The 21,682-nt window shown below is 49.1% G+C and overlaps 1 protein-coding gene across 1 annotated transcript in view; it reads right to left on the bottom strand.

Annotated features, from left to right (window-relative positions):
* The window catches only part of LOC149350536 (uncharacterized), a 197,311-nt gene that overhangs the window by 42,807 nt on the left and 132,822 nt on the right, over nucleotides 1-21,682 (bottom strand). Inside the window, exon 2 of the mRNA XM_089579580.1 lies at nucleotides 19,583-19,950. Coding sequence (XP_089435706.1) covers nucleotides 19,583-19,950 — 368 coding nt within the window. The remainder of the gene's footprint in view (nucleotides 1-19,582; nucleotides 19,951-21,682) is intronic.

Here is a 21,682-nt window from a genome sequence, read left to right as displayed (position 1 = left end):
AATAATTTGAGCGAAAGTTTACCCTCTGCATATGCGCACACCTCAGCAGTCCTTAAGAACTGTTTGGGTTGACTGAAGCGCACTCGGAATGAAAATTAGTTGCTGTCAGTAGAGTTTGGTTAATCCCAAAACGCGCGACATTTCCGCACTAGTTTGTTCTCAGTGCCGCGCAGCTCTCTTCTTTTTTCTAGTTTCTCCTTGCAGAGAATAAGATAAGTTTGAATTGCAACCACGTGTTATTCGTTGAGTATGAACGAAATTCGAGCGCGCATTTCAAGGGGAGTGATTAGTGGGATAACAGGGCGCATGCAGGGCGACTCATCACAACGGATAGAATATTTTAACGCGCCTAATCCTGCCACCATTTCACAACCATCTCCGCCATGCTTAGGCAAAATCCCGCAAGCGGGCTTGCCCACATATTTAAGTTCACAGAACCAAGGCGACGGAGCTCTCGATAGAAGAATTGTGAAGGCTGCTGCAGGACAATCATTGTGTGGGTCGATGGCAAGTATGAAATACATTTCGGAAGCAACGAACAAAAACCTAAGCCGCGCGCTTTCGCGTCGTGATAGCTCGACGCGAACGGCCAGCCGCCTTGTGTGGGTCAGGTGAGGTTTGCGGAAAAGCCTGCTTTCGAAATTTCGCATAAGGTCCATTCTACCAAGATATCATTAAGTCTTGACATCTCTGCAACCATGCGATAATAAGGCCGACTTCCACGTGTAGCTAATACAACGTTCAGAATCTTCAGATAGCCATTGAGAAAAGCTAGTCGCAAGTTTTCAACGCGCGAAATGACCCTCGGCGACAGGCTCACTCAAAAAGCGCCCGTAGTCACGCGGCTCGTATCAGCTGAAAAAAGTAAAATCGCTTCATTCTTGCAATATTCTGTCGAAGGCTTTCAGCTCGCCCCAGGTCACAGTATTAATGTTTTTCTGTTCTCGGCTTTGTATTAAACCACTGTAAACCCATAAGGGTGTTTGCGATGTCTATAACGCTCTTGCGTCTGTGTAAAAGGGCTTTTATACAGAGTCGAATACCAGCAGATGATTTCAATGGTTTTACACCTACCTGTTTTTAAAAAAGTGTTTTAATGGATGAGCACGTCTCGCGAAATGTGGTGTCGTGACAATTGTAACGAACCGTGTTAGGGCAAAAATGTGCGACATGAGCTAGCTCAGCGAAGATTTCGCTATATCCATTTCACACGCTGCTAGTTATTTCAATTCGAAATGAACGATTTCCCGCCTCAAAAGTAATCCGGGCCATAAGAAAGCCAATTCGTTAGTTGTTCAGCCCAGAACACCAATACGTTCACTTTTTACTGCCATACCCATAATTTCGTACAAGGTGCCACAATTGTTAAAGAGAAGGTGAAATGGATTTTTTTTTTTATAATTCGAGGTTATTCAAGAAGTGGAATCTATGAAGCTTCTAGGTAAATCAGACAAAATAGTTTTGCGCTGGCATTTAAAATGGTGACTTAATAACCGATTAAAACCACGACGAAGTTCAGGCTTCTCCTCACTGCGTTGGAGGAGCGCGGGGAACCTCGTGGTGACGTCATTGTTGCCGAAATTTCAGATGCCGGCTGCCTTCGTCTACATGGTGCCGTGCGACTTCCAATGCCTCAAAACAATGCTTAGTGAGCTTCACCTTCGACGGCATTCGTTTTCTTCCTTGAAACAACCGCTTCTTCACCGGAAAGGCCTTAGCCAAGCTGCGTACGCAGCTTTCTGCCTTATCTCCTCCATTATATTTGATGGAAAGACCAATACGTGAATTGTTTGTGTTGAAATAATTGTTGTTGTTGAAATAAATAAAGAATACTGATCCTGAAAAAATAAGCGCCACCGTAGGTCACGTCTTCATTGAGGCCTCTGCCTGTCGCTGTGCACTGCAGAGAAGCCTGAACGCCGACGCTGCTTTAGTCGGCGATTACATCACCATTTCAAATGCTAGAGCAAAAAGATTTCGCGTGCTTTAACTGCAAGTTGCACACATTCGGCTCGTTTAAACTCATCGAATTCTAAAACCTCTTCACTTGCCTTTTAAAAATTCCATCATCGAAATGCCAGGCTTTTCACACCCGAGGAATCATGAAATAACTTCGTCTTTCGAAGATGCCCATGACGATTGAAATTCAGAAAAAAAAATCATTCCTGGTAGCAATATTTGTCCGCATGAAAATCTCGGACGGCCTGCTACCAAGCTCACTGCTTTGTGAAATATTCTTTTTGTTCACTTGGTGGAATTAAAAACCATCCTATTTGCGATACCCGAAACAAATAAATCGCTGTTAGGTGCAGCAGTCTGAGAAAAGCTGTGAACTCATTTTGTACGCAATTGTGTACAAAGCGCCTCTTCAGTAGGCGCGAAAATGGGCCGCTGAGCGGAGAGTCTTCTCGTGGCGCCTAGAGGAACTAGGCGCCACTAGTTCTCTAGGCGCCACTAGGAAGCTTTCAGCGGTGCGGGCCACTCTTTCCCCACTTATATACCTAACCTTGTGTGTATATATACGTTATATATACAGGGTGTCCCAGCTAAATGTAACCAAACTTTTAAAAAAGGCGAAGTGTTCTAGTACAGTGAAACCAACTCAGGGTTGTTCATAGTCGCGTGGCCTAGTCTTGAGTATTTTTTTCGCTCTTCAAAGTTAATTAATTAGTTAAGTTTAATTAGCTAACTTTTAAATTATTAACTTCAGGAAGAAAGTGTCAAAGCAAAAGTTTTAGATGACCTCGAAAAACCGCTAGTAGTGCTGTTTCCGTCAAGTTACGATTTATGTAGCTTCATTTATTGGCCTTAAAAGAAAGTTGTCACGTGACCAGCTGCTCGCTCACTTCTTTGCCCCAATGTGCACCCAAAGTCTCATCGAGGAGAGGACTTCAGAAAAAATGGATTTTATTCCTTAAGGCGCGTCTTGGGACGTTGAAGTGGCACAGTTGTCATGTGGAAGCTTTTTCTTATTGTGCGGGTTATGGTTAAAGGCCGGTAAAAAATCTACTTTACGTAAATATTACTTTGCTGTAAATGTCTCAGTAAGCTGTTTCTCAAAGCGATCTACAACTTTTCTATTGACACTTTGTTCCTCAAGTCAATAATTAAAAAGTTAGTTAATTAAGCTTAAATAATTAGTCAACCTTGAAGAACGAAAAAAATACTGCAGACTAGGTCACACGACTCTAAACAACCCTCATTTGGTTTCAGACGGCTAGGACACCTCGTGTTTTTTAAAAGCTTGGTTACATTTAGCTGGGACACCTGGTATATGCCGTGGTTCATGTGTTCCGCTCGTTGCGTTCCCGGATTGCGGGAGCAAGGATATTGATTCGTGCGGCTCCAGCAGCCGCTACGAGAATGACTGTAATAGTGAGTCGCTCTTTTATTGGCCTACTTTAGGCGCCAAAGACAGTGAATCTTTCGTTGTCCTGTGTGCAGTCCTCACTCTGCAACGTTGCCTGACGTGTGTTTAAAGAGACAATGAGGACAAAGCTATCGTTCACGGTGGAAACAGATTCCCTGGCTCTTTTTGGCTGCGCTAACGTTTGTCCTGCCACAAGCGGACGCATTTATCGCCCAGAAATTTTAATTTACAAATCTTGTCGATTTAAACTCGTGACTCCTTTACCGAAAAGGACGGGTTGCCACCGCCTTGAAGTGAATGGCGCTGTAGCGTAGCCTCTGGGATCTGCGCCCAAAACTCGATGGCGACGCCTTTATCTCCTTTCTTGGTCTTCTGTAACTTATAAAAGCTCCGTTCTCGGCGAGTGTGGTCTCATTGTTATCAAAACGCGGCACCCTGTCGATACGGGCCCACTTCGGCTTGCCCTCAGTGACCCTGAAAATGTCCATGTACAGGCTAGGAGAACTGTCGATTGAGCAATACTGCCACTTACACTCACGTGAGAATATGCAGTAGCTCTTTTTTAAACGAGCGCGCCTAAAAAGTAAACTAGATGATACGCAGGTCACTTAGACCACAGTTGAATTCATAACAAGTGCTTCGTTCTTATGTTTGATTGCAAACGTCTTTGTTCATTGAACTGTTCATCAATAAAAGCATTCAATTTTTCGTTCCGTCACTTATTTCATTTATGTCGCGAGCTATTTAATAAGATTCAGCAGATCGGCCGCTGTGCAATCATGAATAAAGTTTTGCGGGATGCGGGTGCACGGAAAACACATTTTTATGCGCCCTCGGTCAGAGGAGGTTCACTAAAAGTATAGAAGAACGAGGAACCATGCATGCTCCATACACTGGAGCAACTACCAACAAACTGGCTAACGGAGCAAAGCAGCAACAAACTATTTTCCGCTAATTACTATCCCGTAAACTTTTGACCAAGACGGTACTTAACAACCTCGCACCAGGCTGTACCTTCCAACTGTTTCAAGGGCCTACGCCCCTACGCCTCTCGTTCAACGTGGTTTGTACATTTTATGTAGCACTCAATAATCTATTCTGAGCCATTATTTCGGTCTTCAAAAACAAGGAAAACCCTTTTCCCATATCCACGCACAACAAGTCCCTCAAGCAAAGCTGAAAAAAAGTAACCCGCGCTTTCCCGTAGAGCACGTATAAGACAGCGCGCGCGCCAAGCAACGGGCGGGAAATTGGCCCTTCGAGTGGCGGCAACCGAGCTGCACGTGGCGGGGGGCGAAGCTTCGGTGGCAACCATGCCGGCCAGGCGAGCCCAAGATGGAAGCAGGCGCGTAGGAAGCCCGGGTCACCCATCCCTCGCTTTCAAGAAGCGAAGCGGTTCAGTCGTTCAGTTCTCTCTCGCTGTCACGAGGGGAGAGCTCCGCTGAATGGGGTCCGGGGGCGAAGGGGAGGAGGAGAAGGCTCGCAGAGGGAGCGGAGAGTGGGCAACACGGCGCTCCTTGATTAGAGCTGCCGCAGGGCGCCGCTTTCGGCCGATCTGAGCGCTTCATCCCGGAGGAGCGCTGATAGATAGATGGGGCCCACGCGGCATACGGCCGAGCGGAATTCGATGCTGGCCGGCATTAATTAGTGCAGCCCCGTCCGGCTCTCTTTCGGGCGCGCTCCCCCGCAGCCCGCCGACGTGCCTCGTTATTAGGCGGCCCCGTGTTTCCGGCAGCCCGAAATGCCGCTAAGCTTGCGGGACAGGGAATAAGGCCCCCCTCCGCCCCTGGCGCGCCCAAGCGAGCAGTATCTTTCCAGCGCAGAGCAGCAGCCCGTTTCAGTAAGACTGAGAAAATTTATTCCGCGACGACCCATTAGACATTAGAGGGACCAGTGAGAGACTTTGGGAAAGTATTTCTCCACCTGTCCTTGAGAAAGGCAGAAGCGCTTAACGTTAAGGTCAGTGATACTCCTTGCAAGACTTGCTTTGCTCCGCATAGTGACTCAGCATTTGTCTTCTGTAAATTCCCAGCCACTTTTAATTGAGAGGTAGGAATTTTTCAGCATTGCGAACAGATGCCTTTGTATGGCTCAGATTTTTTCTTGCTTACGCACATTTAAAAGAGCTGGCTGGTTTCTGTCACAAAATTCAGTCGCCATGCGGCTTTGTCAGGAGTTCGCAATTCGCACACGGGCGGTTTTTTTTTTTTTTTTGTGGTGTTTTCGGCGGCCTGGTGACTGTTTCTCGTGAGCGATAAATTTTCCACGAAGATACTACATCGACCTCCTCACCCTTCTCCCAGTCGTATTGCGAATTAAGTTCGAAAAATTCACGATACATGCATGACCCCACCCTCCCCCTCTCAACGACCCCTCCATGAGATGCCCACATATCCGCCCCTCAATTCGCACCCTAACCGTCCCCTTTACTTCGCCTCTGTCACTTCAGTGGGTAAGAACACGTAGGCTGGAAGAAGGGCTGAAAAATAAAAGTTATGTCTCTCTCTCTATCTCCTTACAATCCAGGGTGCAGCTACGCTTTTATATAATAGTCGGCAGCTTCAGGCTTGCTGATCCCCGAGCTTCTTGGTCGGATATATAACACATAATACTCCAGGCACTCCCAAAGTTACTAGGCTATGATTACCATTGCTGTTACCAGCAACTCTTCTAAACAGACGACACCACCACACAGGCTGCGAAGCCTGAATGAATAATTTACACTCATTTCCCGGAAATCATCGGAACGGTTTCGCATGTAGCGCTTTGTGAATCGGAGACACGGCTCTGCTGAGCGGCAGCTGCTCCGCCTGCGTCGCAATGTGGGTCGAGGCGGGCGGGGAGAGCACGGGACAAGGTCACTAGCCACGAATACTCCCAGTACTCAGTACTCGGATTTCAGGACGTCGTCCAGCCACCGCCGCTAGGCCTACCGGCCTATAGCGCTTCAATGGGCGGCGACAGATTTTTTCTTTCTTACGTCACAGATGATGCCATCGCGCTAATGTTCGAAGCCAAGCGCCACGTGGTGGCAGCCAACAAAACTAGAAGCGCTTATCCAGAATACCCGGTAATGAAATGCCAATTGTCCTAGGAACAACCCCTGAACTGCTGATCAACTTATCTCTCCCTCGTTGCGGAAGTGCCCACTCTTGACCGGTGCGCTTATCTTCGCCGCGGCGAAAATCAGCAGCAGCAGCAGCAGCCCGCCTGCCGCTAACCTGTCTCCGAGATCAGTGCTCGCGCCGGCAAAAGCCGTCCAAGGAGAGAATCATTCCCCAAGGAGCTCGGGCTCGTCAGCGGGCAATGACGCGAGTGTGGGGGCGTCCTGTAAGCCGCGCTCGGCGACGAGGTGATCATGATCAATACCGATGAGGGCAGCGAGCCTGGGAAGCGCGCGCCGACGCTCTCTCTAAAGGGCTTCCAGATGGCGAAGGGGTCGCGCTATATAGGGAGCAAAGACGGAGCTCGCATCAGACGCCCGCCAATGGTTCGGCTTACTTTTTTTTTTTCTTCCTCCGCCTTTTTTTTTCTTTCTTTTATCTTAGCCGAGGCGGCTGGAACGAGATGCGCTTGTTTATACAAGTAGGCGACGTACCGTACTCGGGGGCAGATATCGGTCGACAAGCTCTTGCATAAAGATGAAGTCTTTCCCTCAGAGACCCGCTGGCGTCAACAGAAGGCCGGTGGGGCCCAACAGCTTTCGGCGCCTTTTGCGCCTTCTGCGAGAGTCCTTTCGCGCGATCACAGAATGGAGTCTGAGCAGCATTAGCCGCCGTTTCCGAAGCGTCGCTTCACCCAGCCACTTGTGTCTCCACGGGACGAGCTTCGTTCAGACAGTGAGACAGAAGCGCCACGCTCGCCGAGCAGCCAAGTTGCCCGAGTGACGGCCGGGGCGCCCGCTACGCTGCTTAGGTCGGCGACCATAAAATGCAAGATGAACGGGAGTTGTAGAGGGAGAACATAACGAGCAAAATGTACAACGAGACCCATTTAATATTTTTCGTTTTTTGTTAAATTATTTTTAATAGCGACGTGCTATGCCCTGACGTCCATTTCCATGAAACATATGTCGACGGCCGCACGAAACAGCCGCCTAGATGCCAAAAAAAAAAAAAAAACCAAGCGCGGGAAGACGGTATTTGAAGGGAGACTTAACCGCTTTTTTTTTAGAACTCAGCATGATTAAAGCTAGCAGATAAAGCATGCCAAGCCTTTTTTTTTTTTTTTTCACGGGAGTTTACAATGGTGACGTAATCACCGATCAAAGCCGCATCGATTTTAGGCTTCTCCGCGTAGCGTCCGAAAAGTGCGGAAAAGCTTGGTGAAGATATCATGGACGGTGAGATTTAAAATTTCCGTTGCCTTCGCTCAAACCCTCTAGTGCTTCGCCGGATGCTGCGAAACAACGCTTCGCGGGCTTTCCCTTCATTGGCGTTGGTTTTCTTCCTTCAAGCAAACGTTCTTGCGTTAAAAAAAAAAAAACGGAGAGAAATCATCTACCCATCCAAAGCTGCAGGCTAGCCAGCGGCACTGCAGATCGAACGCACACATCCCGCATATGAAGAGGATGCTCTGACCACTAGGCCAGCGGTGCGGGATAGCTGTACCAGAATGAACTGCCAGTGTAAGTGGGCGAACACTGGCTTTTGTACGATAATACTGTCCACAATGATCAAACTCATGTGGTTAGAGATACTAACCCGAAGATGACCGAATCGCCTTTCTCCTGCTTCAGTAGTGACTGCGCGCAGATTTAAAATTCTAGTGAGTAGCCGGTGAAAACACTCTCACCTGCATGGTCACCGACCGCCAGGCACTAATGTTGCTAAGAACAAATCATTTTTTTTTTTGTGTGTGTGAGTGTGTGTCCAGGGACATGATTCCCAAAACTTTAAATTTTAGGTGCGGTACATGACTGGCAATGTCTTCCTCGCTGGCTATCTTCACCGGCCTACCATCTGTTCGGGCATTAAAACTGGTCAGCGCTCAAGTGCCAGACGGTCACGCCACACTCTTCGGGAACAGAAATTTGCGAACACAACCCGAGGCATTGCTAGCGCTACATCATGCGTCGCTGCCAACGGCAATTTATACGGTTCCCCTCAACCTTCTCCCCCCCCCCTCCCCCCTCCACCTTGCGGGAAAAAGTGATATTCCAACCCTCAATCTTTTGATCAGCCACCTTCTCGTAAGCAGAGAGTCGATGACGATCATAAAGCTCCGAACTTTTCTTAATCCCCCCACACGCAGAAGAAAGGAAAGGTGGAGAGGTTAAGGCAAGGATTCTATTTGTCTACCAAGCACAGGGTAAGAGGGCATGTAAAAAGGAGAATGTAACGGGAAGGACAAAGTCAGGATTAAGCGGGTGCAAGAATCGTGTCCCACTATCATAACCTGTCGAGCAAGCGCGGTGCCATTTTCCTAAGCTGAGCAGTGGCTGACACGCATTCAGGGCTGACGATCGCACGAACAAACGTCAGGTTAAAAGAGGCAAAAAATCGCCTCGTTCTCGCGTGTGTTCTCGCATATCAGAAAATATGAACGCTCTCGAACTCGTTCCCCTACAACGCGCAAAGTTAGGCCACGCTTTAAGCAGCAGTGCGCGAGGCTAAGCTTATCGGCAAATTACTGCTTAACGAGGGGAGCAAAATACTACAATCGCTCCCAAGACTATAATTGAGAGAGGCCATGTCGCGGCCTTTTAATTTTAGTTCAGTGTTACTTCCTAAAGGTCTTTTTTTTTTCTCGGGGGTATTATATACGAAGTGTTCGTTTTTGATAAGACAGCGACGATTAGTCACTATTCAAAACGATCGATTAAACTTTCTTGAAAAGATGTTGACGAAGTGATAGGGACGATGTCATAGCTAGGCATGGGTATATATATGCCTATGTTACACCGCTGCAACGCAGCCGAGAAAACCGTTTATCATTCACGAATGAGCAATGCTGTCACTTTACGACAGCCGGCGGGCTGCAGTCGGCAGGGCCGCCGCTCCAATCACAAGTTCACGCCGGCAATAAACGATGCGTCGCACGCGCGATGAAAGAAGAAGCGCTGAAAAGTTTGCGCGTGCTACGGCGAGCTCCGAGCATGCCGACGCGCCGCCGCGGAGCTGAAACGCCAGCGCCGGATATAATTTGCTCGCGCCGAGAGCAGCATTCATTACCATAATCGGCGAATTGGATGGCGCCCGGGCCCCCCTCCCACCGTTCGCCTTATTTATCTTGGGGCGCCGGACCGCGGTATCTACCTCGCGTCGCGCGGGGAGGTGGGGCGCGCCGCACCGAGTCCACGTGATCGGCCCCGGTATCGATTATCCATTTAAGGACATAACGTCATTAGGGATCGACTTACTAAGCAATATAAAGCGTAATGAGTATTTTAAAAACTGTATTTTGATAAGTGGTCCGAGGAGGGGGGAACGGCGCCACTCCGTATATATGGCGCGGAGCGCCGAGCAACGCGCGCACGATCAAAATGAGCCAAAGTGCTGAAGGCATATTAATTGGTTCCAGAAATAACGAAGCGTTTTTATTGGTGCCTGCCCTCTTCTCTCGCCTAGGAGAGTTTTCTGCGGGCGTTTTCATTCCCGCGCGCTCCTTCTTCCTTCCTGGTCCGCCGTTGCTGCGTCGTCGTCGTCGTCTATCAATCTATAACGGCGCAGAGGGAGGTAGGGGAGGGGGGGGGGGGGGGGTGCAGTTGATAGAGCAGCGCGCCCGCGCTCTGCGCCGACTAATTAATGCTGCGGCGGCGGCGGCGGACCGGAATATAAAAATGCAAATCGGCGCAGCCACCCTTCCCTTTCTACCCGTTCCCCCGTCCGCCCCCTCCTCCCACCAAATTGGGGCCGGAGGAACCTGCTTAAATGCCCACAAAAAAGCCCTGTAAATGGAACTTGCGCGCGCTCGCACTTTTCCTGCGTCCCTCGTCGCCGCCGGTGAAGTGTTCGCCGCAAAGCCGAAAGCAAGTTGCGCTCCCTCGTCCCCCCCCCCCCCCCCCCCCCACCCCCTCCGTCGGACGGTGTACAAGTGCGCTCTCTTCGTCGTCGAGGAAACCGAAAAAGCGCAGCGCTCCAACACTCACCGGGCGCGCATCGTCTCCATACGTGATGGGATTTCTCATTAGGGGGTCAGAAGAAACGGGGAGGGGGTAAGGAATAGCGTGGCGACGGACGCTGTCCGAACGGCTCCCTCCTTTCGGTTTTTTCAAGCCGGCGCGTATTTGCAAGTGTAATCGCCTGTCAGCGAGGCGGCAGGTGAGAGGCGTCCTAAGATAGCGCCATAAAATAGCAGGAAGTTCTCCTTGCGCGAAGAGTGGTTCGACGCCGGGTGCACGATCGACTCAACTCGCTTTTCGCCGAGCCATTTGCGACGCGCCTCTGCGTGAGATATTGTAGGATGGCTGCGAGTGAAGAGAGACAGAAATAAAAAAAAAAAACGCTGCCCTCTACGTGATCGCCGCTCACGTCCAGGGGCCTCTCGTCAGACTACACCATAAGATACGCTAAAAGGCTGCTGCTGGATGCATGCAGATTACGGGTACGCGCTATCACTGTTCTCGCGAATGTAGGCTGGTGCGCCACGGCGGAAGACGTTGTTATACTTCTTCCTTAACACGGTGCCATTCTTGATTATTTTTTCTCCTTCAGCGTTGCAACGCTAGCGTCATGGCATGCATGGACGTGCATTCTGCTGTTCGAGCGCCCAGCTCCTTAACTGTTTCCTTAACGCGCCGATTCAAAACGGTATATTTGAACGATGGCGCAAAATGCCCAATTGTGAGCAATCCGGGCCGCTTTTGGATAAGTAACATCGTTCAGTATGTTGCGAAAAATCTATGCTTGACTTTAGGAATCGGTTTTGTTGTCAGGCGTGCATGAGGGAGTATTTTTAAACTCCGCACGAAACCTGTCAACACAGAGCGATCGCGCTATCATGGCGCCCAAAGTGGCGTCCTCTTCTCGCACTGACCCTGCTTAGCAGCGAAGGTGTTCTAGCGATTGCGCAGCATCGACACTTGACTGTGTAGCTGCAAGCGACAGCTTTGCAGGAAAAGATGACGCCCATTCGTCTTCTTTTAGTTTGGACGGAGATGACTGCTCCTCCCAGACCGGACTGTCGACAGGCGCCCGTCTGTAACTGTCGTTTCCGACGTTTCCGAGGAGATCCACTACTTTCAGGGCCTCTCTGAAGATACTGGGCGTGTTCTGAACGATTCCCTGCCACCGGCAGTGTAGTGGATACAGTTATCTGCAAGACGGCCTGGGGTCTACCTGGCCTGAAGTCCACTGCGGAGTAGCCCAAAGCGCTGCGCGCGAGCACTTTTTTGTTTGTTTGTTTGTTTCTTTGTTTTTGCCGAGTGGGGAATTCAGCAGAAGAGTTCTGTAACTCTGCACACTCATTTTTGGCACAGTAATGCACAAAACGTATATTCTATATTTTTATTCTCGGATTTGGCTACTGGATATGTTTATATTTTTCCGACTTTTTGTGCGAGTCTGAAATTCTGCCTAAGATTTTTCCCGTTCGTAAGCGATATGTATTATGCTTTTTGTTGTTGTTGTTTTTGTTGTTTTGTTTCTTTTTTGTGCCATTGAAAGGACAATTCTAATAGCTACACTGCGATATGCTGCAATAAGGACACACTTTTAAATTAATGGTTGAAAAAAAATTGATGCCCACCGCCCCGAAATTGCCTGTTTTTCCGCGGTACGGAAAGAGTGAAATCCGGAGCGCAATGATACGTTAAAGGTGGAAATGCGACGTATAAACGTTCCATATCGATAGCATGGTTGATGATCGACAGCTACAACAAAGTGCGTTACAGTATGCGGCACAGCGCGCAGTGCAGTACGAGTCAGAAGAACGCTGCCCTCCAAATCAGTAAGTGCTTTTTCTGCCACTGTTTTCAGTCTGGCAGAGCCCGACTGCATGTCCATGCCACTTCTCTGCCTTGCATGGAAGGAGGCAAACTACAGTCGGATACAACTCAACAACGAATTGGCAACTGCCCCTCACCGGGGGCCCTCCAACCACTGACGTCAGACTATTTTCATGACATCGCGCACAACGGCCTAGCACCTGTTAGCAACCTGCGATAAGTCGAAGCCAGATGTCGGATGGCCTCCTGTGGGGAGCCAGTTCGTTCTTCAGTTGCACCTGGCTATAGAAAGGAGCGTACCGTCAAACAGACAATGTTCTCAGAGCTTTCCGATATTTTATCGCCGCCTCATTCACTCCTGCCAGCCATGGGCATTTGCTTTTAAAACATACAGAAATGTTATCAATGGTCTTCACAACAGGGTTACGCGCATAATGAATTATTTACACTTGCATTTGACCCCTTTGTTATTTTCAAAACATCATGTACTCCTCTTCCTTTTCGCATAAGAACATTGTGCCTCTTCTGCTTAACATTATACCGGCCTTTCAGGCTCCTTCACTTGCTTTGTTAGAATGCTAGAAATGCTAGTTTAGAATGAACTTTAAAGTACCAGTCACTTGCGACTACTACGGTCAACGCTGAATACATAGCATTTTGCTAGCAAGTGAAATGTCATGCTCTAGAAATTAAAACAGCCAACAGCTCAGTGTTTCCTGTGAAAATGTTCCCTGCTGGGGTACTTCTTTCCAAATATTATTTTGTAAAAAAGATCGGTGTTGTATTTGGTACGTCTTGAACTTGAATGTGCTTGTAATGCTTCACTCTTGTCTACTCTTGATATCCGACTTGTTTATATCGCAAAGACTCTGTGCAAATATGGTCGTTAATTTTTTTGTTTTTCTGCTATTCTCATTCCTTTTATTATGTTGTAATGACCAGCCGCGGTGGCTAAGTGGATTTGACGTTCGGCTTCTGAACCCAAGGTCGTGGGTTCGATCCTGGCCACGGCGGCCGCATTTCGATGGAGGCGAAGTAGAAAAACGCCCGTGTGCTGTGCGATGTCAGAGCACGTTAAACAACCTCATGTGGTGTAAATTCATCCGCCGCCCTCCACTGCACCGTCCCTCACAGAAAAAAAAAAAGACTTTAACGAACAAAGTGTGTTTCACTTAATGCCACTTACAGTTGGCCTTGAAAACGGCGCTAAAGACGGGACGAGAACGACGGACAACAGTCGCGTACTGTGGCACGAAGCCTTTCACTTCCTGTCTGCCAACAGAAGTTGACAAGAGGCACATGGCACCGAATTCGATGATGCTGTTTCTTGTTTGCTTTCTAGCTTTTCTTCATTTCCGCCATCTGCTGTCTTTTTTTTTCTTTACCCTTAATCATAGCCGAGACATTTTAACTCACTTATGGATTATTAGGCACTGGCATAGTTATGGACAGCCAATCGTCGTTAACCCAGAAACGATCAGGGTTTGCAACACTGCTTACCTGGGTACCTGTGCCTGTAATAACCTCTGCTAATACTCCATACATCGTCTCTTTAGTAACTTACTTAAAAAACTGGGCCGCCAGTTTCCGTAGATCACTATATGTATGGTCAGTTCTTCGTGATTAGCAAGCGCCTGAGTGACTGGCCAGCAAACGCCGCCGCCAGCTAATCCTAAAATTAGCTCACGTACCAAATGCCGCGGCAATCTAGCCTACCTCATCTCTCTCTCCTTTACACACACAGCACACAAAAAGGAGAGTCTGTAATAGGCCTTTTTGGAAGACGTTCCTCGAATGAAGCGCCTCCAAGAACAGTAACAGTCCATTTCGGAACTATTGCATAATTGCTCCAGGTAACTACAGACGTTCAAGGCTGTGCTATGGATTTATAGAAACGCCATATCAAAGGAAAAATACACTTAATATAACAGCTCAGCGGCCTCTGCGTTGCGCGGAAATGCCTGCAGAAGAACGCGTCGTCACCTACGGAGGGCAGTTATTAAGCTCATCAAGTGTCGTGTATCAGCGTACGTACAGTCAACTGGCAGTACACTGCCAGTCATGTACCGCACTTCACATTGAAAGTTTTTTTTTTTTTAATCACGCCCCTGGACATTACTACCCGGCGGTGATCATGCAGGTGAGACTGTTTTCATCGGTTGCTCACTCGAATTTTATGCGTGTGCGCAGTCATTACTGAAGCATGAGAAAAAAGAAAGGCAGTTCGGTCGTCTTCAGGCTAATATCTCTAACCCCATGAGTTTGATCAATGTATACAGTATTATCGTGCGAAAGCCAGAGTCGGCCCACATACAGTGGCAGTTCATTCTAGTACAGCTATCACGCAGCGGTGGCCTGGTGGTCAGAGCATCCTCCTCATATGCGGGAGGTGCTGGGTTCGATCCCCAGTGCCGCTGAGTACACTCCGGTTTTCGATGGGTACAAGATTTTTATCCTGCAAATACGCAGCCCGCAAATGTTTGTCCATGACTGCGCATTCGTAGCTTTGTCACCGCGCTGTTTCGATACGACCGCAGCCAAAAGCCGCGCGCAGTCGCCGCCAGACGAGACCCGTCCCCGCCCCAGCGCCAACGACAGGAGACGCTGCTGCGAAGCGGGCGAAAGAGGAACCGGCCTTTGAGAAGAGCCTGGCACGTCTCAAGCGCTTCCGAGGGGACGCGGCCGGGCCCAACAAGCGCCGGAACAAAAACAGCGCCCGGGAAGTGGGGCGCGCGTACGCTAAGCGACACCAGATTAGGCCACTTAGCGGCTCCGCGTCCCGAGCAGCAAAGCGGCGTCGCGCTGTATAATACGGGCGCCCGCGCAGCCGCCGCGGGCTCGCTTAGTTAACTCCTCCTCGGCCGGCAAGGGTCCGTCTTCTCGTTAAACGTGGCCCCTCGGCGCCCGCTCCAAGACGCCGACCTCGGTCGGCGCCATTCCGCCCACTCGGAGGTACCACTTAGCGTCGGCCCGCGCTGGCCGGCCCTTCTGTCTCCATCCAGGGTCCCCCGAGCCATTTGCTCCGGACTCCCGATTCCCATTAGGTATTTCTCGGCAATCAGAGGACGGCGTCCCTCTCCTTTCCGCTACTTAGGCGTCCTCGGGTCGTTACCGCGCCAGGCGAGCGAGGGGGCGACAGAGCCGAGATCTGTCGCCAGCGAACACGGCGGGCGGCCGCGGCAAATCCAGGCCTCTCTCGGACACGGGGCTCGGCGGCCCATTACCAGGCAGCGCGCGCATCCCCCGCCGGTGGGGACGTGAGCTATGCCGCTGTGCCGGCTGCCGCGTCCTCTCGGGAGACCCTTCCTCCTCTTGCGGTCCTGTACGGCCGCGATGCATCCGACCCCGTGCGCGGAGACTCGGCTAGCCGAAGTTCAGTTCGCGTCTCTTTCTTGCTCGCTCTTTCCACACTGAATCACGGAACAATTTATGGGAGCGTAAGGAACTTACAATGACCAGCTTTGTAGGTCCTCTTTGTTGAAGAAGGAGCTTCAGCATCAACGTTCCTGTCCCGAATAAATGGCGGCCCATAAGCGATCCCCCCTGGCGAACCGCTGCACCGAGTGGCATGGAATTTGTTGCCACCGAGAGAGGAAATTGGTTCCATCGATTGAAGGCGCCAGAGTTCCTCTGCAAGCCTCGCGACGTTTTTTATGAATGTAGAAAAGTTGGAAGGAGGCACTAAACGGAAAACAACGGTACCCGGACAATGCAGCTTTGGGGCACCGAGTTTAGCAGAAAACGTGAGGTCAAATTTTCCGAAATGTTCCATTATATACAGCTCGGAGTGCGCGCTATTGACGTGTTCAGCTGCATCTTATTCTTAAAGCTTTTACTCGATTATGACGCTTAAACCAGTGCGAACGCGTGATAAAGTAATGTTTCCATCCGATAACGAGACAGCTTCTGGCCGCAGCGGCTGGATGTCACCAAGGGTGCTGAACAAAGACACCGGCGCGTTGAAGTTTCAGTGCATGATGAGGGTCCTCAGTCGGCTGAAAGCAACACGTAGTCAACGGCATTTATTTGGGAGTCAAACTCTGGGGTACTGCAGTGAAAAACCACCATGACGAATTTTTGGTCCAACGGACTTTCGCAAAATCCCATTGTTTGCAAGGTAAACGTCTTTGAATTTAACAGAATTCAGCACACTGAAACTCTCGTTCAGCGAACATTTTGGGAAGCGTTAAAGTTTTAACTCCAAATCAAATACATAATTCCGGCAGACATGCAGCATATTTCTTCTGCAAAACTTCAACCGCTGCACTTCCAAAGCTGCGAAGCTAGCGAAACTTCGCAACGCAACTTCGCAGCGCTATACTTTGGCTTTGAAAACTTCGGGATTCCGTGCCAGCTTTAATTTGTTATGGTTACACAGCCTGCTTGCAGCTTCAGCAGTAGCCGAACGTACAGGCTAGCGTGCTTGCCTCACATTTAGTATGCGGAAGGAGCGTAGAAAGTGGCTGTTCTCGGAGAAGATGAAAGAATAATTTCCACGAGCGGCATTGATGTGTATAAAGAGGCGACCGCTTTCGCTGCCCAGCAGACATTGGTACCACGAAAGACGCATCTAAGCAAAGACGAACTTGTCCAGTTTCCGAAGTTGGCAGTGGTGAATACTAAAAGTTTGTAAGAAAATTCCAGCATTTTATCAAAGGTGCTGAACGCGTAGCACATCCGTGGAATTTCAATATTGTGAAATACGTCCCTTCAGAAACTATCTGTATGCCTGAAACTTAGCTCGGCTCATCAAAGTGAGTGGATGCGGGCCCATTTCCATTCAGCGAACTTTTACTTGAGCGAACCTTTCCCTAAGGTCTAGATAAGTTCGTTCAAGTGGTACGTCACTGTAATTTTTCGACCTTTAAACTCAGCGAAACAAGAGACAAGAACGTGGAGGAAAACACACACGAGGTCGTGTCCTTCTCTTTTGTTGCGCCGAGTTTTCAAGATTGAAAATACGAAGCAACATGTCTTAAAAGGAGCTTCACTGAAGTTCCGCTTGTGGCGTATATGTAGGCCCTTCGTTTTTTTTTTTTTACACGATTCTTGCACCTTGAACAAATTTCTTGAAACTCGGGTTAGATAGGATTCCTAGCCGAATAATTCGGATTATAGAGAACGCACAAAACAGAGAAAAATGAGAGGTTCGTTATGACGCATATATGAGAGAACGTTCGTTTTCCTGGATAAAGCGGAAGACACCACACGAAAAATTTGCGGGAATCCTCTGGTTATTCAAGAGAAGTTTTTTGTTTAACAAGTGATCTTAAACCTCTTTTAACGCTTGATATCCATGAACTGGCTTAATTTGAAGGATAAGTTCGAAAAGCCATTCGTTGAAGCGAGAGGCCCAAACATGGGTACTGGCCAAGCATTTAATTGGAACAATTGAATCAATTAGAAATTGTGTGCGCTCAATTGCCGTTCACAGGGAAAAGCAGAGACACGCTTCTGTCCTGTCGTCTCTCTTTTTTCCTGTGAACGCAAATTTAGCGCACAGCATTTCTGAAAGATAATGTACCAGCTAGCCCTTCAGAAAGTATGACATCATTGTATCAAGCGCTACCCAGCCTAATGACATCCTGCTCAAGGGCTCTTGCGCATTTAAAACTGTTGCTGTGATGTTGAATGACTGCCTTCGCAGAGTACAAGACAGGCAGATCTTGCACCTACACGGAAGTGCTGCTCATGGGATCGTTAGTATACGCGACGAAATAATTTAATAAATGAGGAAAAAAATCTGGTTTGTTCAGCAGTTTTTCAGCGTAACCTGACATTTCCATGTTTGCGAAATTTTTTTCAAAAAAAGAACCCGAAGAACCTCGAATTATAGAAGGTTTCGCTCAAGAAACTGAGCAGTGCCGAAATTTAATTTTAATTTTAAAAATATCGCCCAATTTTCAGCCCCAAAATTCCGCAAGAAAAATAGAACCCCAAAACGTAGGGCCCCAGATATGTGCTGCCGTCTCAGCGTGTCCTCCATGATCTTTTCTTTTATTTCGTAAATAACACTCTTTGTCATAGAACGCTGGAAGCTAAAAAACGGCTGCACGCAATAAATCACTAAACCTGTAAGAATTTACCCAAAACAGGACTCTGCTGAAAACGGCTTGCATAGCTACGGCAAATATTTCTGTTGGAAAGCGTAATTACAAAATTACTAGACGATCAAAATTCTCAAAGATCTAAATTCAAAAATACAGTCCAGCAACTGTATCTAAATCAATTTCCCGTCCGAGAAACTGGACTACAGTGTTGAAATGTCTTCACCGCGTAACATTTCACCTCACTACGAGCTAAGCACGCAGGTCGCTGCGATGACGAGCACGGCTGCGAATGATAGCTGGAAGACCAGAATGCTCGGTGCACAAATATAGCTTCCTCTGCAACCCGTTTAAACTTCCTGCAGTCTCACTAAGGCATCCAAACAGTGACGGCATACTTGCAAAGAAGCGCCACGTCGGCTGCAGCTCCTCACAGCCTATCACGCTTATAGGACCAACCCAATTCTACTGCCAGCCGATCAATGTCACGTATGGCTAACAATGAAGAGGCTTGTTACCTAACTTAATAGATGGGAATCTTCCAGACGTACAGTGACAAGCTTGCAGTTAATAATTCATTACCAGATGCAAGAAGGATAACGGCGCAAGTCGAATGCGAGCAATGAACACACATTTGGCAGTAGCTGGGAGTACTACTTGACCTGGCCAAGCTGGATGCACTTCTATACTCCCCCCCCCCCCCCCCCCCCGTTTTTTTTCTTGCTCTTTTCAGGGCTTCGATAACGGTGTGCTACGTTGGTCGCCCTATATGCGATGCATGCAACATCTGGGAGTTTCGCGAACCGTCGCTCGCCTTAACGACGCCTCTTTACAGTGCAACACGCGTTAAATCCTAATGTGACCACTCGGTGCGCCACATCACGCTATCTTCATTGTCAAGGCCGCAGGGAGGCGACCCCACTTAGCGCTGGCCGTGTCCCTGCGGCCTCGTTTTCAGACGACGATAAGCGCACAGGCACGTAGCCCATAGCGCACAATCTGATGAGCTACAAGAGGGAACCGAGAGGTGAGCGGTTGATGATAGCGTTCCGTCCCGCCGTGGCGGCTAAATACACTGCCTTTTCACTGCGTCAAGTGGATACGCGCGCGTATGCACAAGATCAGGTTGATCGGGCACGTATACCGGCAGAGCACATCGCCGCGCAGTCTCTGCTAACGGGTTCTCGTGACGTCGCAACAAGCGGGGCTAACCCGCACCGATACGTGCTCCCGGCGACGCATTTCCGCGTTTCTCCAAGCATAGGCGCCACCACTCACCTGCGTCTCGGTGACGTTCAGTAGTTTAGCCATCTCCGCGCGCTCGCTGGACGACAGGTACTTCTTTATCTCGAATTGCCTCTCGAGTTCGAAGATCTGTCGTCCCGTGAACGTGGTGCGCGCCTTCTTCTTGCGGGCAGCTTTGTCGCCGCTCTCTCCGCCGTTGACGGGGCTCTCCGAGAGCCGGGCCCGGTTCGCCGCCGGGTTCTGCTGGGCCCCGGGGCTGGCGCCCGAAGGGATGCCAGGGCTGCCGCCAGGGTTGGTCACGGCGGGCGTCGGGGACGGCGCGGCAGAGGGCTCGGCCTCGCGGCCCCCGGGGTCCTTCTTGCGCTTGGCCCCCTTGGGCACGGGCGCCGGCCGCTGCACACCTGCGTGGATGAGGAAGGGGCCCGCGTTAGCTACTCAGGCTCGCTCCACACGTCCACGGCCCTGGTAATTGTGGAACATTGTTGAGCCTCCTTCTAGGGGATTAAGCCCCCAGAACCTTGAATGTGCTCGCAAAGTGCGATGAAAGGCACACCTTGTATATATGCGCACTTTCCAAACAATGTTCCAGTCTCTTACACGTGATAAAACCAGAAGAAAGTGTGCAACGAATGAAGGATAAAGAAGGGCGAAAGGGGGATGCGCAGTGTTCATGTCTTTTCGCGTACGCCTGTGTCTTTCGTGCTCAATCCTATAGCCAGCGTTGCGACAGAGCGTCGTAGTCCGTCGTAGTTAAAACCAAAAACCAACATTACCAATTTTTACTCCTATTCGGAGAGAAGCCCGGACCGCTCTGCACAGAAAAACTACGTTAGCCGCCATCTCCTGACTGGCCCGTTATCCTGACGCCGCAAACGGCCCAGAACGCATCAGTAGGCAGTGCAGTACTTCGGCACTTCAGTTCTTTATTTCTTTATTTCTATTTACATCAGCTTTGCTACTTCTACAAAGAAATGGGCGCGTGCCGTAGATGCTAGGACAGGCGCTCGATCCAAAGTACCCCTTTTAATCTGACCGAATGTGCTCACTATCTCACCGCTGCAGGGTGTCACGTACGCTGTAAGACGCTTATCACTCGAAACCTTTTAATAAGAGAACAGCGGTGCATACAAATGACCACCGTGAAGCCGTTTGAGACTGTCTCCGCACGGCTTCCTGAAGGAAATGGTTCTGGACAAAATCTGTACTTGTACGTTGCTACGTAACATTACCCCAAACCACCACTCTTTCCGCCGTTTTCGTTTACGAGGATTTAGTAACAGCACCAGTCCATTTGAGCAAGCAGGCGTCCTTTGAAAAAATTGTTTCGCAATTCATTCTTCACTACTGGCTATCATGTGAACGTGTCTCCGACGCACCAAACTTGAACATTTCCCGGTAACTTTAAGTAAAACTTATTTTTTTTTCTTTTTAACGTACCACTGAAGGAAATACCTCATGTTCTTCCGCTTAAGATGCATCAACCGATGTATCGGCGCTCTCTTCCCCAGTGCTATCCGTCGTAGTGGTTATGGCGTGGTTACGGTGGTGGCGCCTTAAGTGGCTATGGCGCTACGCCAACCTGAGAACGAGTTCGCGAACTCGATAGCGGTCTAGGCGGCCGCACTGTGTCTGCGTACTGAGATTTCAGAGCTCGTTTAAGAACCTGAGCTCGTTGAAATTTATTCATGGTTCTCCAATATATGGCTTGCCTCATTGCCCACATTGTTAATTTGGCACGTAAAACTACATAAACAAAAAAAAACAGAAATGTGTTAAACGCCAAGCAGCCTCTCACAGAGTTGGAAGCGGCTGTGGGTACGAATAAATATGTTACCGCTGTTTACCGTTCAAGCGCTACTAAAGACCCGCTCGCATCATACGTGAACGGTTGTAATTAAACCGCAAAACAAATCCGCGGTGTATAATAAACAGGCACTGCAGGCAAAATAAGAAAAAAAATCTCAACGTTTTTTGTGAACGTTCAGTTATGTCAAAGTTTCCATCCGCTACAAACATTTTGTCACTGTGACGGTGAGAATTTATGAAAATGCCCACTTTATGCTGGGTACAACGCCTTCAGGCTTATGACCATCACACCGTTACTTGGAGCAGAACTAGATCGTAGATACCTTG

This window comes from Amblyomma mixtum, chromosome 3, assembly GCF_055824585.1.
Source record: "Amblyomma mixtum isolate Tamu chromosome 3, ASM5582458v1, whole genome shotgun sequence".
Lineage (NCBI taxonomy): Eukaryota > Metazoa > Arthropoda > Arachnida > Ixodida > Ixodidae > Amblyomma > Amblyomma mixtum.
Note: the sequence above shows the minus strand (reverse complement) of the source record. Positions and strands in the feature narration are given on the sequence as shown.